The following is a 19,233-nucleotide window of genomic DNA, read 5'->3' as shown; positions in this document are numbered from 1 at the left end:
CTCAGGTGTCAGAGCCGCAAGGCAATCAGAATCTAAATCTAACATTCTAAGCAGCCCGGTAGGCCTACTGAGTTATATAGCTTTTTAGAGGTAGCATTGTAACTGCTGGTGTGCTGTAATGCATGGGAAACTCACCTGATGTTTATTGCAATGATTCAGGGAAAATGTGGAGAGATATGTTCTTTTGTGTTTATTTATTTGCACGAGTGTCTTTCTGAGGTTCTGCAGTGTTTAATATACTTATATACTTAATATACTTCATCATCATAATACATAGTATGCAAGAATATTGACGTTGATGTCCACAAGTTCACATTAGTCTGCATTAGAAGCATCCGTGTCTGTGTGCGGTCTGTTTCATGCATGTCTCTCCACAGGTGCTGTGTGCGTGCGTGTTGCTTGCTTTGGCGCCCTCTAGTGTCAGCCGGCGGGAGCAGCATGAGCCTGTGTGGGCGGAAGGCACTGACGCTGCTGAGCAGTGTGCTGGCGGTGAGCGGCCTGGGCCTCCTCGGTGTGGCCGTCAGCACCGACTACTGGCTCTACCTGGAGGAGGGCGTCATCCTGCCGCTCAACCAGAGCGCCGACATACGCATGTCCCTGCACTCGGGCCTCTGGAGGGTCTGCTTCATGGCAGGTGAATGAGACTGTGTGTGTGTGTGTGTGTGTGTGTGTGTGTGTGTGTGTGTGTGTGTGCCTGTGTGTGTGTGTGTGTGTGTGTGTGTGTGTGTCTGCGTGCGTGTGTGTGTGTTCATGCGTGCAAGGTTGTGTGTGTACGTGCATGTGTATGTTTGTGTGAGTATTGACATCTGCGTGTCCCTGCACTCAAGCCTCCAGTGGAGAAGCCACCTGTAGATCAAGCAACCGTCCTTGGCAACAGTGCCGCTGCTACCACCACGCGCATCACGACGCCAAGGGGCGTCTGGGGCATCACAATTTAGGCAATAAATATCAGTAGCTTTAGTTCAAATTGCTTTTCATTCTACCAAACGATTACAATGTCCAAATGCAACAGCATGTTACATGCAAGGCAGGACAACCCCCTAACCACCATAAAAAAACATTGGAGTGAGCTAAAGAGGGGAATGCACAGGGGAGGACCCAGGAATCTGAATGATCTGGAGAGATTCTGTAGAAAGCAAGTTGCATTCTGTAACTTTATTAGATGTTGTAAGACTAACAGCTGTTATCAACTTTAGAGAGTAGCCTATTATATGGAGGGATACCAGTAATTCTGGCAACTGCTTTTGTAAAAAATATTTATTCCTTGATGAAGTAACAGAATAAATGTGCTTCCCTTCAAGATTGGATTTTTCCTCATTGTTTTCATTGTGAAATGTATATACATTTTTACTCAACTCTAAAATCTCTTAAATAAATGTAACATGAGATAATAGAGGAACAACACGATGCAGTATGATTTAAATGAAATTCAATACATTTATTGTAAACACAAATGTTAATGCAATGTTATGTAGACTATCTAAATTCCCTCTTTGGCCTACATGTAGTAAGGCCCCTTCTCTTGACAAATCCGTGCAGAATTTTCCTCCTATCTTCATCTCTCTCTTCAGGGATTTTATTTGTGTGCCACACAGCAGGCTGTGGTGTGGGATTGTCTTCCTCAGTGGTCAGTGTGGCCTGTGTGGTTGTATTCTGGGTAGTAATGCCCCTCCTCTCAAAAGATCCATGCAGAATTTTCCTCCTCTCTTCCTCCATCACGTCACTCTTCTCAGGGGTGTGAGGCGTATGCCACGCACCGGCCTGTGGTGTGGGCTTCCCAATTGTAGGCTGGTGTCTGTGCCAGTCCAGTTTCAACTGAGGCACAGGTCACGCTCCGTCTCCCTTAGCATGGAACAGGGATGAGGTCTTACCGCCTCCCTCGTCCAGCTGATGTGTCCCATGGTCAATAGATGACTCATTCAGGGCTATGGAGACAGATGAAATTATTATAATTAGTAAGACTGACAACATTAAAATGTCCATTTAAACTCTATTCAACCATCCGAAAATGTGATACTTACTGCAGTCCTCTTTGCTGAAGTCTCAATCACCATCTCCATCAACCTTCAGTGGAGATGGGCTCCTACCACCCCCCTCGTCCAGCTGAGGTATCCCTTGGTCAACAGATGATTCAATCAGGGCTGTCGAGAGAGATGAAATGATTATTTTTATTCATAAGTCCATTTTGATTATTTTAGGCTATTCTATCTGAAAATGTTATACTTACTGCAGCCCTCTTTGCTGGTCTCTTGATCAGGCTCACTGATGCTCTCTTTCTCAGCTCTTGGGCGAGACACAAGCCTAGCATTAGCCATCTCAGCATGGTGGATAGCGATCACTGTATGCTCACCCTCAAGTCTCTCTGCAGGCCTATCCTTCACCTCCTCCAGAGACACTACTACAGTCTCCACACTCTACACCTTGGAGATGTCCATCTCAAGGGCCTCCTTTCTCCTCCTGTCTGCCATCTCCTTCTTGAGGTGCTTAGCCTCCTTTCTTTTCTTCTTCTTGCTGGTGTCAACCCTCTCATTCCTGTGCTTCTTCTTTTGGATCGGTAGACAGTAGCTGAAAAGTTCGCAGAGCTTCATTATTTTCACCTGTTCGCTTTGAAGTGACTTAGCAGATTCTTGGAATTCACTCAAGATTCTACTTTGCACATCTTGGAATGGAATCTTCAGAGTTTTGCAAATAAACGTTGTACCTGATGTTGTCACAGCAATAAATGTAGTCTTTTAAATCTGGAGGAGCAACAAAGGGTAGAATGTTCATTCAGCTGTAGCAAAAATCCTTGATTACTAGCTGTAGCCTACTCAGATCTGTGTGTAGAGCAAAGATTCTCTTTGGTTATGGTTATGGCAGAGAGGGTCTTTGGTTATGGTATTTGGTTGATAAGTTTGTCCAAAGTGACTTACAGTATATGAACACTACATTAGTTAAAAAATAGTAATAATAACAACAATATCAGTAAGAATATAAAATGTCAACAATAAGAATAATTGGCAACAATGTAAATAAACGTTTTCACATTAACAAAAACCATAAACATTTAAACCCTAACCTAAATGTATTAATTACTGTAAGTGCCGGTGAACAGACGAGCCTTTCAACATTTCTTAAAAAGTCCCAATTTACTTTCACAAATAAGCAAAAAAAATGTATGTGTTGATATAAAAATATATTTTACATCTCTTACTCAACTTCACCAGGGGTGCCAACAATTGTGGAGGGTACTGCATACTGTACAATATCTATAATTAACACAACTGGACCTCACATTAACAGTGCACCACTTATAAATACGTTTAAACAGCACCAACTACTAGTAGTAATTTAGTAGTAATAGTAGTATTTTTCTTAAGAAATTAATATTTTAAGCAAAAAATATGCAAATGTACTCTTTGGAAAACAGTCATAAAGTCATATATTGCAGTGTTAGTAAAAAAAACTCAGAAAGAAGCAAGGGAATACAGGAAGAAACCAACAAACTCAAAGAAACCAATAATTGGAATCAGACAAGTTTGCTTATGTTTGTTGACGGTGTTGCACTGTCAACAAACAGATAGTCTCAGAAAAGTGTCTCCCTTTTTTGCTATTCTGGGCTTATAACCACAGCCCTGGTCCCTGATGTTTGGAGGATACGGAGGCTTTGGCACACTGTGTCATCTTGGAGCAGAGCCTGTGCACAGCACACCCACCCAGAAAGTGATGGCTCACAGCAGGGGGAGACCAAAGCGCCACCCGGAGCTGTCTGCCCTCGCTAACAATGCAGCCAATTTAGCAACACCAGACAAGCCCTCATTACATGGGTGGAACTGAGAGCGTGGTAAAAACGCTGCCTCCCTGACAACTATCACCATGGCAATAGCTAAAGGACATTTTAAGGGGAGTGGGTGGTTTGGAGTGGGTGGTTTGGGGTGGGTGGGGGGGATTGATCATAGTTTAAGAGCAATGCCAGCAGATCACTGCTTGGGTTTTTATTTGCACTGAAAGCCTGTACATACATCATTACATTGCATCTCATTTGCATACCCTGGTCACTCATTCCGCAGGGAAAGCAGACCTGCTTTGCCTTCTCCAACAATCAGTTTGTCTTTCCACTCCTATAGCCGATCAACCGAGCACCAGCGCCACAGCGCGGAGCTCCGTTCCTCCAGCGTCTCCCCCTCTGTTCATGCAACATGTTTTTCAACTCAGCAAGTTATGGCAGCCAGCGTGCTGCCCTCTACCTTGCCAACCGCTACTGCGGCCTCTTTCTCTATTCCTAATCAGCCTTTTCCCCCCGCTCACTCAACTTAGCAAGTTATGGCAGCCAGCGTGCTGCCCTCTACCTTGTCTTCCGCTACTGTGGCCTCTTTCTCTTATTCAGCTAATCTACCCTCCCCACTTTTCTCTTTACCGACACAGGGTGCTGCGCAACCTCCTCCCCCTTCCCCGGTAGCGTCCGAGTCTCTACTTTTTCCCTTTCCCCATCATCTCCCGTCGGCGCAAACCGCGTTCGAGCCCGCGTTTTTCCCCAGCCCTTTCCCTGGATTGGTGCCACCACCCTATCCCATCTCGGCATCTCATCTGAGACCATGTCTACATGAAATAGTAACAAAATATAATCTATGTGGTGATCACAAAATGTATTTAAGGGAGCATCGCTTTCACCCCAACTCAATGCCTGCGTTGGCCGTAAGGTAGCTGATACACAGGAGCTGTGGCTCTATCGCTCATTGCTAAGAGGGCAAGGAAAGGAATTTTTTTCTCCTTTAAATATCTGGGAGTTTTTTGCCTTCCTCTGTGTTCAGAGAGTGCCAGCATATTAAAGCCCTTCCCTAGCTCAAGGGAGCACCTACACCACCGTGTATCTCTGCTCCATATTTTAATTGCTTATTTTGCTAAATTGGGGTACATTAGATGGCGAACTTCACAACCGCGCGTTTTGGGCTGTCATTTTCAACATCTCTCCTGCAGCCCTATACAATTTTGGCTAATTACTTTTTTCCATCGCATGGATAGATCCCCTCTACAGACTACGGACGCTCTGTCGGCTCGTGTCCATTATCGCGTCAAAGTCCACCACGCCGCACATAGCCCATTGATTTCCTATGGAGATCGGCAAGGCGTGGTTTACGCTTCCGCAGTGCACCTTGGGAAGGCGGTGCGGCCATTCTAACAGAGGCGGTGTCACTCCCCGATGTGAGTCACGCATGCGTCACTTTGCTACTTTGCGACCAAAGATTCTAGAGCGCTACGCGCAAGATGGATTACTGCCTGGAAAATACGTTGGATATGTTGAAGTACGTTCTATGACTCTATGGGCGCCATTTTAATAAGCTCAGGTGTCGTCACAGACGCTGGCTACCGTGGGAATCCTATGGCGCTGATCCTAAAATGTTAACAATATTTGTTCTTTAAAGCTGTATGTTGAAATTACGAGAAACCCAATAGACCACACCATGTCTAGACCAGTTAAATATATTGTATAAAGACAATGTTGAATTATTTCCGAGGGTAAATTAGGCTAGGGCACTGACATCTGTCCATCATCCACCAAAACTAAGTTCAATAGGCCTATGTTTGGGATATAGTGTTGTTAATGTAATTTTATTACTTTGTTGGGAAACAAAGTAGTCTAAAGGTAGCCTACATTTAAATTTCATTAATTTTGAACAAAGTTAGTATTGTACCCTATTTAACACAACGTTGTCTGTCGTGTTGTTAATCGCACACGCAAATTTATTCAAATGGCTAAGGAATTAACTGTAGCTTCATTTGTGGAGATCGAAGAGAAAGCATCTGTTTGACATAGGCCTACGCGTAGCCACGGACGGCACGGTCTACTTGTCAGTCTTGCCCGTCCGATTAGAGGGCTTTCCTTCGTTTACGCTCACCATCTTAAAAAGACGCGCATGCAAGTCAACACTGCGCTGAAAACTCAAGAATCAGTCAAATCGCGAAAAGCCACAGCTCTTAATTGTCTCGTTTAATTGTCAGGTGTGATGAAATGCGTTCATATTCCACTTCTTATGTCATAAACGTTAAATGCCTATGGAAAGGTTTTGTGGTAGGATTGTGCAATGGTCAGTGTTGCTTCAATTTGTGTTTTGATTTATGCGACAAACCGATGCTGGGTTCATCAGTTTTGCGCAAGTTTAAAACGTTTAGCCGACTGCCTAATTTGTCATTTTCGTTCTATAAGTTCCATTTTTCATGTCATGAATGTAACATGCCTATGATAAGGCTTTGCAGTTGTACAAGATGGTCAATCTATTGTCTCAATTGTGATTCATGTGATGCGCACACCGATGCTGGGTTCATGCACCTGATCAGCCTAGAACAGGAACATTTTGGAGAGGGAATGAGAGAATGAACGCACGCAAGAAACACTTTTTAATTAAACGTAGGCCTAATTTACAAAGACATCGTAAAACACTGAAAGTTAATATTTACACCAATTGCGCAGCCTATAATAAAAAGTAAATAATGCTTAATTAAATAAAGGCATGTGCTTACGCAGCCTATAAGTAAAGAAAAGACCCCTGCCATAATTTGAGGATTTACAGTAGGCCTAGATGAGTAGGCCTAAATAATAGGACTACAGCTATTTTATAACTTAAGCAAATTGTTTTATTAACATATAATTGCACAAATTAAGTCCAACGGTTAGATTCACCTGGACGTGTTTTAAGTTGGCTGCAGCCTGTAAATAGGCTAATGATTTTTGAAAACGAACTTCTGTGGTCATATGCATTTTACATAGGCAAGCAGGACAATTTGGGAGTTTTTTACTGCATGGAAACGATACAATAGTGTCAAGCACGGTTGTGTTTAGCCTATACCATTTGCATTTATTTAAGTTATGAACATCAGACGCTTGAGTGAAATCTCGACCTTATTAGTGATTGATATAGCCTATCTTATGCGCTGTGTTTAAGCAGGCTGTGAACAAAGGGTTAACTTATAGCCTACAGGTAGAAAAAAGAAAAATGGTGATAATATAACTAACGTTAAGTTAGTTTGCCTGCTAGCTAGCTTATCAGTAGGCTATACAGTCTCTCAATGGGAATTTATGTGATCTATTTACCAGTGCAATAGCTACTTCTGTCTAAATAATAGGCCTATTTACCTCTCCTTATTCAGTGTAAACTTGGAAAAAGATCAATCGGGCCTTTCACACTGTCAGTTCTTGCAGTTCATTACCGAGAAAGAAAAAAAAACAGCTGGTAACGTTATAAACAGCTGTTCAGGTGGGCTCATAGAATTGGAACTGTATATGAAATTTTGCGCTGAGCTTATTAAAATGGCGCCCTATCAGGCTCAGAGCGTACTTCATGCCTATGACGTAACTGATCTATCTTGCTCCGTTCTAGAATCTTTGTTTGCGACTACCAGTGCTGTTAGCCACAGAATAATGACATTAGCCTACACAGCAGTAATGCATTATTTAGCGTAAGGCATCACATTTTCACGGCATGATCTCTAATGTCAGTTCTAGATTAGAGGCTGAAGTAGCCTGCTAGCGAGAGACTTCTGTAATATCAATAAAAATTGACCTACATAATGAAGTTTGTTCACTGCTGGCAAGTAAGCAAGTAGCTGCTAGGCTAAGTAAGCAATCAAGCACAACAAAGGCTGTCACTTGAATGGCGTTTGCTAACGTTAGCAATCAAACAATCTCAGATAGCTAAAACGTTTTTTAAACAGAAAAGTGAATAATTTTATAGATTTCAGTCGGATCCCTTGGCGTTATGCCGTAAAACCTATCAATCTGAGCATGCGTGACTCACATCGGGTAACGACTCACATCGGGGAGTGACAGAGAAGTAAAGAAGTTGGGCTCTGGGAACATGTCAGTGATATTTGTGAGTGTTTCAATAAAAGATGTTAACAGTATTACGTCTTAAGTAGGCTACCTCTACTTTAGTAGCTTACGTTAGCTGGCATTGTGTAATTAGATAAAACGTTACACCATACACTTTAGCCTATATACACGCCCACAAGCGGCGACGGGGGAGAGGGCTAGGTGTCTGCAAGTGTCTACGCGCAATAATTGACACTTACGGCTCGTGTCCATTATCGCAGCAAAGCCCACCGCGCCGCACATAGCCCATTCATTTCCTATGGAGAGCGGCAAGGCGGGTGCGGAATTCGCTTCTCATAGAAATGAATAGGGATACTGCGTCGCGGTGTTCGCATCGCATGCATGCGATGCGAACACCGCGACGCAGTATCCCTATTCATTTCTATGAGAAGCGAATTCCGCACCCGCCTTGCCGCTCTCCATATGGATAACTTCATGATTGAAATGTCCGCCCAAATTGCAAACTAATTTATAGATATGACTTTCCCTCGGTAATTTCAAAATAGTGAAGGGAAACATTTTGTTTGGTTGTTTACTAGGCTGCCTGCTCTTGCCCTGACGTTACCACACATCTACAAAAGGGGACGCCCATCAAAGCGTCTTCATGGAGGGTAGCGTCGCGATTTGGGGAATTCACATGGCGTGCTAGTGGATCAGGGGCGGAACTCGCTTCTGGTTTCAAACGCAGCTCAACGCTGTTCTTACGCAAGTCGGAATCCCAGCAGGCCATTACTCTACTCATAAATTTATGGTGCAGCCACCTAACGGTCTGTCAAGCTCTCAAAACTCTCTGCCCGTGGTCCTCCGACGCCTATCACTCTTATATCTGGTCAAATGTCTCTGATCTGAGGAAATTAGCGCACCTCGCGCTCTCCCGTTGAATTTGTTCACGTGGTCCTGTCTTTTATGCATCTTTTGGTGTGTATGGCGGAATCCTGCACGACTCCTGCCTGCACAGTTGACTCCTGCACGAAATCACTTCAGGACCCTGGCCAGAGACTTCGCCAAACATGCTTTTCTATTATGCTATTATATCTGTTTAAAATTACGGAATGTGAACTAGTGAAATGGAGCATGTACTGTATGTTTTCAGTTTTTGATACTTGGGGTCATTGGGATCATTATTTTCTTGCAAAAAAGTCACACACACACACACACACACACACACACATACTCACACTGATATCATTCACATCAGAAAGTCAGACAGGATGGTAACTGTCTGCCAATCAACTTAACATGAACTTGTAGATTTTTGGGTATTCAAGAACACAAGTAAGCAAATCATTTGAGATTTAATGATATGAAAATATTCTATATGCTGTGTTGTTCAGATGTTCTGCACTTTCTGTTAAGCCATGTGTCTAATTCGGGATTTCTGTGTATGGCTGTTCATATTACTGTAAGGTACAGCGTGTCCATTTCCTTGGTCACTTCAGCCTTGTGTTTGTCTCTTTCACACTTGACCAGTGTTTTCTGTCCTGTTCTCATGTACCAATGTGACTCTCAACAATCTGTCTCTCAGGTGAAGAGATGGGACGCTGCTTCACCATCGAGTACATCATGCCCATGAATGTCCAGTTAACCAGTGAGTCCACTGTCAGTGTGCTCAGTGAGTCCCATTTTCTGCTGCCCTCTTCTGGTGACTCAGACACACACAAACACATTTCAGAGAACTCATCAGGAATATTATAGAAATTAGTGGAAATATTGATAAGGTATTTTTCTAAGGTACTTCGATAAGGTGCTTTTGCAAAAATATTAACAATATACTGTAGCCTATAAATAAATAGAGTACATATATTACTGAATATGTGTTTCTTCAGAATGCAGTCTCTCTACAAATGATGTTTTTAATTTTTTTTTTTTAAATTGTTCGAAATATATACCTCAGAGCAGAATCTCTGTGCTAGGTTAGAAGCAAGGTAGGCTCTTGTGTCTGACCTCATTGGTGACTGTCAGTAATGAGCATTTCTATTTTGGGTTTGTCCCTGTTCAGAGATGATCCGTTCAGCCACACCCTTCCCCCTGGTCAGCCTGTTCTTCATGTTCATCGGCTTTGTGCTCAACAACGTGGGTCATATCAGGCCACATCGCACCATTCTGGCCTTCGTCTCTGGAATATTCTTCATCCTCTCAGGTATCTATCTACTTGCTCTCTCTTTCTCTCTCTATCTCCCTCCTCCTTCCTCTCTCTCTCTGTCTCCTGGTGTCTTTATCATCATTCTCTCTCCTGTTATCTCTTTCTCTCTTTCTCTTCCTGTGTTTCTCTCCATAATTTGTTCTCCGGTTCTTTACTTCTTTTTCCCTCTCTCTCTCTCTCTCTCTCTCTCTGCAGGCCTGTCGCTGGTGGTGGGTCTGGTCCTGTACATCTCCAGTATAAATGATGAGATGATGAGCAGCACCAAGAGCAGTGAGTCCTTCATCAGCTACAAGTACGGCTGGTCGTTTGCCTTCGCTGCCATCTCCTTTCTCCTCACTGAGGTGAGTCTTACGCCTGCGCCGCACTGTGCCTGTAGTTCTCATGCTGGTCTCTCTCTCTGTCTCGCTCTCTCTGTCTGTTTCTCTCACCTGTCACCTGTCTCTGTGTCTGTGTCCACCAGAGTGCAGGCGTGATGTCCGTCTACCTCTTCATGAAGCGTTACGCGGCTGAGGAGCTGTACCGCCCGCACCCAAGCTTCTACCGGCCACGACTGAGCGACTGCTCTGACCACTCGGGCCAGTTCCTGCACCCGGAGGCGTGGGCGCGTGGACGCAGCCCCTCTGACCTGTCCAGCGAAGCTTCGCTCCCGATGAGCGCTAGCTACCCGGCCCTGCTCAAGTGCCCTGAGTACGAGCAGGTCACCTCCTCACCCTGCTGAGGGCCCGCACACTGCGGCCTCACGTCTCCCCCCTGACCCACGGCGGGCGGTCGAGAGGTTTGAGTCTGGAGCAAAGACTGAAGAGTTGAGCGTACAAAAAAAAGGACTGAGAAGGATAGATGGATCTGGTTATGGATGAGCAGGGAGGTGCTTATTCATATTCTTTATCGTGATGTGGTTGAGATAGGGAGGAGGGTTTCTCTGTTTATGTCTCTGTTTTACTCTCTGCTTGTAATGTTCCGTGCCTTCAGAGTTTTCTCTCTGCCATCTGAGTGAGGTTGAGAGAGTTTGCTCGGAGCCATAAGTGGGGCTGGTGTTCGTGCTGTCAGGCATGCTTGAATTATGTATCAAAACAGCAGTATCGTAAATGTCTCTGCCTCTACGAAAGCACAGTGGCCAAGTAAGCACACTGAGAATAGTGAATTGCAGTACTGGTCTAATCCTGCAGGGGGCAGCCACAAGCCATAACTCAAGCTCATTATTCATTGACCTCAGAACTGATAGAGGGTAAATTAATTTGGGAAATGGCCTGATCTGAAGCCCTGAGAAAATATCTTCTATTAATGCTGTTTGTGGAACATCACAATCAAACTGCTGCTGGGCTTAGCAGAGCTGTTGCTTTTGATCTTAGTGGTGCAGCTGCTGTGTCAAAGTCCATCTATTTTACAACCGCATGATTTAATTAGCTGGAGCCAGTGCTAATGGCCATTATTATTTGTCTTCATTGAGAGTGCCCCAAATGTTATTTCATTTTTATATTAATTTCTTACATATTTGATTTTTTAGTATGCACATTAGTCTTGCTTATCTCTGTAGTCTTTTTTGATTTTTTGTCTGTCTAGTTTTGTTAGTTTGCTTTCTTTGTCATTCTTCCTGTTTTTCTTTTTTTCATATCTATTTTAAGCACGTTTGCTGTTTTATTAGTCCTGATATACATGAACGGTGCTCGACAAATGACGTTTATACATACTGTAATCATCCAGCGTGTGTGACAGTCCTTATCAACTAGCGCTTTCTCCGTGTGAACATTTGTTCATGACTTATGTATGTGAAGTGTTAATTAAGCTCGTCAGACTGAGCATCTAGAGACACTGCTTACTCTCATCTAATTACAGCAGAATTGTAAAGTGCTGATTTTTATTTTTTTTTGTCCGAGCAGCTTCTTGAAATGCTCTCGCTCTGCCAGAATTCCTTATGACTTCACAGACATACAGAACCATATGCTAACTATCTCTGTTGCCTTATTTGTCTTTAAAAGGTAAATCTGACAAATCTTACCATTCTTCCCAGTAACACAGAGACACTCCAGGGGCAACACAATTCTAGTTGTTAGTTTTGCATCTGCACAGTAGACCAGTGCACAACCTGCATTGGTGATTGATGTTTAAGCTGCAGCAGTAGCAGCTATAGCCTACTGCTATGTCCTCTGAATAACTCCTCAGCTCTTAGATCTTGTCATATTGCACATTGCTTTCATCTCAGAGAAGCCCCACAGTCCCTCACACTAGTTCATTCCATGGTACGTTATGTAGAGCTCCTGCTGTTAAAGACTGCTTGGGTTTTTATTGCTTTCTATTGCTTAGATGATACCTTTATTGTGTCTAAAGTACTGTATGCTGTATGTAACATACTGATGAACCCACATTATAGTACAGATAATCTTTGGACATAATATTTCCAGCCATTAATCCATACTCTTGGATTCTATTATGAATATTGGTGCATTTATCTCTAAGCAGATGTTCGCTTTTTCTCCATGGGCAGCAGAAAATATATATGTTGTAGGCTACATGTGGTGATCATGTTGAATTCATCTTTGCATGTGACTGTGTAGTGTAGATAAACTGTGGATAATATTTTCTGCCATAAATCGTACTATTTATACTTCATAAATGTTCTTGCTCTTGTATTGTCTTTTATACAAGAAACACTTTAACATGAAGATATTGCACTTCATGACACAGTATTATATTTGGATATGATTATATGAGTATTTTATGTTCATTCAGTATAATTGTTTGCAATGACAGTCCTGTGCAGCAAAGGACTAGCAAATAAACTGAACTTGTTAATGTTTTTATATCAGAAAATGTTTTTTTGGTCAGTATCTTCTCATATCTGTTTTCTCATTACAAGTGTTCACTGCAATAAGATTTCCTCTATGCATAAAAAGGGAGTGCTAAATAAGGAAATATTTCGTTATTAGTGATGCGATAAGCTTCATTGTTTGTCTGTGATCAGCGATGAGCTAACCCACCAGCAGGGCCTCAGCTGGCTACACCAGTGAGGATCACACCCTGTGTGTCCGGATGCGTCCCCTCAGTTTACTCTGGTCCATTTCCTATTCAGCGCTGAGTGAGTTACAGCCACAGACACACACCCCTCCAACACCATAAACAACTATCTGTATTTTCCCATCTCTCTGACACACACACACACACACACACACACACATACATGCATACAGTCATGGACATTTCCTCTCTTTTCCTCTCCTTGCATTTCCTCTTTCTCATCCTTACTCTCTCTCTCACACACACACTCACTCACTCACTCTCCCAATCTCACTCCACTCCTCTCTGATGTCAATTAAAAGCTAATCCATGTCTAAGAGGTGTTTAATAATGAACAAGTGAATCTGGGTCATGTGTGAAGTGTAACAGATGCTGCTCACAGGCGAGGTGTCGGCTTTTCTCAATCGTTTTTTTTTTTTATGTTCTCACATGTAATGTACAGTATGACCAATAGCTTTTACAGACATTTAAAAAAGTTTACAAGCTCAGGGCTCAGCAGTAGAAGGTTATAGTCTGCCCTGTTAATGGGGCTCTTTATAATTGTACAAACGTTTATATATCTACTAGAGGTGAGAAAAAAGTAAAGACAGAAATCAGTCAGTATGACTGTAATCATTAGCATAATAATAATAGTCATCATCAATACAGTATAATTATTATCATCATAATCATAACATTTATCCAAAATAAAAGCTTCCTCACACTGTTGCGTTCACATTAGTTATGATTAAGGCTGCAGGACAAATCAGCTCAGTCTGAGGCTTGAGTTGAGACGGCTCATTCTTACTGCCAAGGTCCATTAGAAAATGACATTAGCATTGGCAATGAACTGCTTCATTTTCACTATTTCAGCCACAAATTAACAGAGTCATCCACAGGGCTTGTATATATTGCAAGTGTAATACATATAGTCCACAAAAAAAGTAGATCAAATTTTTATACATTATGTACACATAACTTAGGTCTATAGTTTAACAATTACTGGTAAAATCTGAACTTTTTTTTCACAGAGAAAATAAATATTTAGAAAAGATATTCAAATATATTTTTTTCATATGGTAGACACAACTGCAAGAAATTTCTTAATAGTGGACTAAAAACAGGGGGTGGGGGGGTTGGCGAGAGGGTGCAAATGCACTACATCACTTTGACATCTGGCTGTAGATTTGTCTCTACACTCGTTGTCTAAGGACTGAGCTTAATTTCACTGGTCACTACCTTCCCAAAAAATAATGGACAATCAATTTCTTGTTAACACAAGGTCTGAAATCAGTCCAGCTGACTTTTTTTTAAATTGTAGTATTGAGGATTGTTTGATTCAAATAAAACTTAAGACTGACGATAAGCTCATTCGGCATAACAAATGGCACCAGCTACACTCTTGACACACTGAGCGCTGAAGAGACTGCAATAGTTTTACCATAATTTGGGTCGTCTCAGATAAAGCACGCTTGCTAGCTCAGGGGGAAATGCCAGCCTTTGCTCGGTCCCCTCACAGTGAATGATTGGAGCGAACAAAACGACTACAGAAACAAAAGACATGACAAGTCCAGTTGACACTTGGCATAGCAATCAAATATACTCAGTCCGTTTGTATACATACTTACATACATACATACAAAACTCACATACTTACATACCCACACACATGCATGCGTGTGAAAAATGACAGATTAACCACAGATTTGTTTCTCCGGGAACTGAGAGAAACACAGGATGGGATTGTCTATAAACAGAGGAGCGGAGCAGACTAAACAGGCCCCATGAGTGCGTGGGGTGCTTTGTGTTTGCGTGGGGAGCGTGGTGGCATGGAGCAGAGATGGGGGATTTTTCGGGACGCTGTTCGACACAGTTGGTCCCATCGTGCCCCTGCTGTTGTCCAGTTTTGTCACTGTCCAGGGGGTGGGTAAGGATCAAGGGAGGGCAACCAGATTGGAGTGGAGCGGCGGGTTGTCCCATGAGTCTGTGCCAGCTGTCACTGCCCAGGGTAGGGGGTAGTGTGTGTGTGTTTGTGTGTGTGTGTGTCTTTGTTGTTGGTATGTCTGTGTGTGTGTGTGTGTGTGTGTGTGTGGGAGGGGGGGTCAGCTCTGAGCAGGCAGTGGGGAGACCAGGGGGTGTTGACATCGGGTCAGCACTGGGCAGGCAGAGGGTCTCACTTCTTGTTGGCGATGCGTCGCTTCCTGGTGGCGAGCATGTCGTAGAAGGGATCCCTGCTGATGCTGGCTCTGTAGAGTCCAATTAAAGAAAGGAAATCAAATAAATAACACAGAGTGATGCAGGGGGAGGGGGCGAGGGGGGAGGAGGAGGAGGATGGGACTTGAGCATCTTTGATATGGAAATGAAAGCACATTTCTGCAAAGCCCTGCCTTAACTAGATCAAAAAGAGGAAGAGGAAGATGCAGAAGAAGAAGACAGAACAAAGTTTGTTGGATGACCCAGTTTGGTTTCCATGGTTTCTGAAGCTAAACCCTCTCTCTCTCTCTCTCTCTCTCTCTCTCTCTCTCTCTCTTTTCATCACCATGATGCCTCCTCCCCCACCACCACCGCCACCCTTCCCCTAACCTTCGCTCTTCCTCTCTCCCCCAGCTGTGGACTGCTCCCTGACCCCCCCCAGCGACTCTGACCACATATCATCTGAAAGAATAACAGGAACAAAGCTATCGGTCTGAAATCGCACTCGGGTGCACTGCATCATCTCGCGCTCGGCACAGAGACACGGGCCGCGCGCGGCAGAAACAGACCAAAGGCTCTGGCGGCGCTTCACAGAGGAGCTTTTCACGCCAGGAAATCTTGTTAGCTCCGGCACACATTCAAACCCTCTCCACCACCCCCATTCCAAAGCGAACCTAATGCAGATATCTCTCCATGGCTCCTCTCCCTCTTTCTATCCCTGCAAGCGCTTCAGAATAGGCTCTCCTCAAAAAAAAAAAAAAAAAAAAAATCAGGACACTATACAGGGAGGAAGTGCTAAAAACAATACAGGCTGACAGATCCACCACATTCTATATCACACCATCTCTGCATCTCAAACCTATACAGAGACCGAGCGAGAAGCTCCGATGCTGTTGTACATACTAGCTTGCCATTTCAAGATGGAGTGTGGAGCACTCTTAGTACAGATTTGCATTGTAATGTCTCACTCCAGTTTGATTTTGTAGCTTTTGTGCAAAGAAGGGTCCCAATCGTTTCCAAAAACAAAACCCGAGAAAAAAAAAGGGGGGGGGGCACTTTTTGTCACCAGTCTGCAAAGCGTGATTAAAGATTAAAGGAGATATGGTGGAGATGGAAAACCATAACCATTCCTACTGGGCATTTAAAAAAAACTCAGATTCTGATAAAACCCTCTTTCATCTGCCCAAATCCCACATGGACGCTTCTGGAAAGAGATAACACGCCTTATGGATCCCTGTTAGCATGGGGCTAGATTAGCAGACTGGTGGTGTATGTGTGTGTGTGTGTGTGTGTGTGTGTGTGTGTGTGTGTATGGGCAGGGGGTAGTGGAGTTCTGGACTGTACAAGGGACTAGGCCTCCTGCTGTTGCTGCTGTTGGTGATGGTGATGCTTACTAACCCCCCCACCCGTGCTTCCGCTCCAGGGACCTATAAGCAGAGGCTAATCCTCCCCTTCTTTTGCCCATGAAAGCGTGGGGGAGGGGTATATGTGTGGGGAAAGGGTGGATGGCTTACAGTCACTGGGAGATATGTGATGAGCCTGCTGTTTCTCTACAAACAGCCCTGACAGGCCGGAATACCGCCAGCCCAGTCTACCTTGCACCCCAGCACTGCGCAGTGCAACGCTACATTCCAGTCTATTTCTATCTCCGCCTCCATCCACATCCACTGCACACGGCTGCATTATCATCTCCAACACTATAACAATCACACGGCTGTAATCACATTTGGGATGTTAAAGAAACTCCAATGGCAAGCGAACAGAACGTCCGGAAAAGCCGCACGCTAAGCCTCGGAATTCCCGCATAGCTCTGTCTGCGCTCATTAAGGCCAATTACAGGAGTCAGTGGAGGCTGCTGAGGTAGATAAAATGCTAATGTCGCACATTAATACTGGAGAGCCTCTCTCACTTAGCAAGCAAAAGATGACAAGAGTAAATGTATATTTTATCTTCCCCGTCTTACAAACTGGGGTTGTCAGTTTTGCAGAGTGGGGTAACTCCAACCTCCAGCCTCAGGCTCTGCCAGTGGGACAGGGCAAGAGTTCAGGAGAACTCAACTAAAGCCTTCCACTTCCACCGCATCCAGCCCTAGTGCAGCTGCCAAAAAACGTGGCTCGTTTTGCTATGACTAAAATCCTGCCATTTTGTGTGGTCCTTTTGCACTAGAAACAGCACAGCCACTCGATAAACAATAGTTCCCCACACAACGGAAGGTCTTTGGCAAGGTTTAATTAAATAACATTAATTTAATTCATATTTTAACTTAGCATTCAGATAGGACACCCACACACAAAACTAATGATCAGTAACTGGTTTTCAAGGTCTGTTAGAAGGTGAGGTGTCAGAGAGTACTAGTTGTGGTGTGGGGCTCTTACTTGATGGATTTGATCCACTCCTCCTTCTCCTCGGGCGTGGGCGCTGATATCCGGTAGACCACGTGGTTGCCCTCCACCACTCGCCCGTCGGCCTCCGTCTTGCAGGCCTTGATGACCTGGCCTTTGTGGTTGGGGTTGTAAAGCTCAAAGCAGTTCTGCGTATGAGAGAGAGAGAAAGAGAGAGAGAGAAAGAAAGAGAGAAAGAGAGAGAGAGAAAGAAAGAAAGAAAGAGAGAGAGATAAACAAAGAAAATATTCAGTGACCCAAAGGCAAAAACTGCCCACACACACAGCTGGACAAAAGGAAAAGAACTCTACTCAGCAGCAGATGTGGAGAGAGCCTGGGGAATGGAGAGAATGACTCAATATCACACTTTGTTTGGGTCAAAGTAAAACAAAAACTACAGCATGTGGTCAGTGATCATAATTCAGTGGTCTGCATGTTGTGCAAGAGGTGCGTGCTCTTTCTGTGGGTGAGATGTGCTGCTCTGAGTCGTGGTGGGCCTGCATGCATGGTCCAGCATCGGCTCTGTCTGTGCATGGGGGAGCTTTGGTGCTGTTTGGTGGTGACACCAGGGGGACACTTACAGGCTTCCTGGGCTCGTCCACCTCTCGGATGCTCAGGTTCTCCAGGGGGATGATGCCACGGGGCTCCTTGTCCTGAACACAGAGGTTTACAAAAAAGTCAAAATTCTCCCGTTTCAGCTGTCTGAGCTGTTGCTTCGACCAGCCAGCCAAACAGACAAATAAATAAAAAAATTAAAAAAACAGACAAACACCAGACTAGACACCCAGACGGCGCCTTGATTGACAACACTTAGAAGAGACTCAGAGATGGAGAGGAGAGGAGAGGAGAGGAGAGGAGAAATTGCAGCAGAATATCAGGATAGAGCAGAGCAAAGCACAGACTGGATCTGAATAATGTGGCGTCACTCTTGAGATATGTGACTCTGGCTGAAAGTGAAAGTGCAACTTACTGTTGTGTACTCAAAGTAATAGAGGCAGTTGTCTGTCAAAATGAACCATCTCCTCTTCCAGGTTTTCACTCTTCCACCTGTCAGAGAGTGAGAGAGGGAGAGAGAGAGAGTGAGAAAAGAGAGAGGAACATTAATAGTTAGACCTGCTTAGACCTGCTTTCCATAAATTCTCCACTTTGCCACCAGGGAGAGCCTCAGCAGCAGAGGTGTGAATAATCAGAGTACGCAGCAGAGGAGCCTCTTTCATCCTTGGCACACTTCTAGTTGCCTGGTGAAAATTTAAAAAAAGGGCCTCACCGCCTCTGGCCGCAATCTCTACCCTTGTGTGTGAGTGTGGGGGAAGGAGGGAGAAATAACTCAAATAAAAAGTGCTGTGCACTGTTTCTCACTGGACCTTAGAAGCTAGCCGCACACTCTGAGTTCTGTGAGGATTCTGTGGCTGTGTTTGTTGCATTAGAAGAAAAATAAATAAAAGAACATGCAAAGGCTTCAACTTGTGTTTGTGTGCACTCGATTCTCAACCACCCCCCGACCTGGGTGAAGCAGAGCACAACTCGGGGCTACAACACGTCAAAAAAGAACAAGAACACACGGCCATGGCTGGAAGAGACTCCAGCGCTGCGTAAGGGCTTCTCTGTGGACATGTCAGGGCTGACTTGCATCACAGGAGCCCAACCTGGCCCCTCGCGCTCTCTCTACATAGATGCAG

At 44.1% G+C, this 19,233-nt stretch overlaps 2 protein-coding genes and 1 long non-coding RNA gene across 7 annotated transcripts in view; 1 reads left to right on the top strand and 2 right to left on the bottom strand.

Moving 5' to 3' along the window:
* Window positions 1-420: 420 nt before the first annotated feature.
* Window positions 421-11,910, top strand: cacng5b (calcium channel, voltage-dependent, gamma subunit 5b). Of its 2 annotated transcripts, none has more exons than XM_042085699.1 (5): window positions 421-634; window positions 9,372-9,458; window positions 9,846-9,986; window positions 10,185-10,330; window positions 10,450-11,910. In XM_042085699.1, exons 1-5 carry the CDS (start codon window positions 439-441, stop codon window positions 10,705-10,707), a joined length of 828 nt encoding a protein of 275 aa, XP_041941633.1. In that variant the 5' UTR covers window positions 421-438; the 3' UTR covers window positions 10,708-11,910. The 2 variants fall into 2 exon arrangements, with proteins under 2 accessions (XP_041941633.1, XP_041941632.1); XM_042085698.1 differs by having other exon boundaries at window positions 431-634; window positions 9,372-9,434.
* On the bottom strand, window positions 1,493-2,739 carry LOC121705023. Of its 2 annotated transcripts, XR_006030698.1 has the most exons (4): window positions 2,702-2,739; window positions 2,228-2,565; window positions 2,022-2,141; window positions 1,493-1,925 (listed from the first exon to the last, which is right to left on the bottom strand). It is a non-coding gene; the product is annotated as an uncharacterized LOC121705023 (long non-coding RNA). The 2 variants fall into 2 exon arrangements; XR_006030697.1 differs by lacking the exon at window positions 2,702-2,739 and having other exon boundaries at window positions 2,228-2,611.
* A 2,411-nt stretch (window positions 11,911-14,321) lies between the features above and the next one.
* Window positions 14,322-19,233, bottom strand: part of cyth3b (cytohesin 3b) — a 28,579-nt gene continuing 23,667 nt past the window's right edge. For all 3 annotated transcript variants that reach the window (XM_042084815.1, XM_042084814.1, XM_042084813.1), the window contains 4 exons: window positions 18,525-18,601; window positions 18,136-18,207; window positions 17,549-17,703; window positions 14,322-15,226 (listed from right to left, as the gene is read on the bottom strand). In XM_042084815.1, the coding sequence (XP_041940749.1) occupies window positions 15,154-15,226; window positions 17,549-17,703; window positions 18,136-18,207; window positions 18,525-18,601 (377 nt within the window). In that variant the 3' untranslated portion in view covers window positions 14,322-15,153. The remainder of the gene's footprint in view (window positions 15,227-17,548; window positions 17,704-18,135; window positions 18,208-18,524; window positions 18,602-19,233) is intronic.

This window comes from Alosa sapidissima, chromosome 3, assembly GCF_018492685.1.
Source record: "Alosa sapidissima isolate fAloSap1 chromosome 3, fAloSap1.pri, whole genome shotgun sequence".
In the NCBI taxonomy this organism is placed as follows: domain Eukaryota; kingdom Metazoa; phylum Chordata; class Actinopteri; order Clupeiformes; family Clupeidae; genus Alosa; species Alosa sapidissima.
This window is presented reverse-complemented; position numbering and strand designations above follow the sequence as displayed.

Coding starts and splice junctions, on each gene's coding strand:
- cacng5b (XM_042085699.1), top strand. CDS start 439: ATGAGCCTGTGTGGGCGGAAGGCACTGACGCTGCTGAGCAGTGTGCTG. Junction 635..9,371: donor GAGGGTCTGCTTCATGGCAG/GTGAATGAGACT, acceptor TCTGTCTCTCAG/GTGAAGAGATGGGACGCTGC. Junction 10,331..10,449: donor TCTCCTTTCTCCTCACTGAG/GTGAGTCTTACG, acceptor TGTGTCCACCAG/AGTGCAGGCGTGATGTCCGT.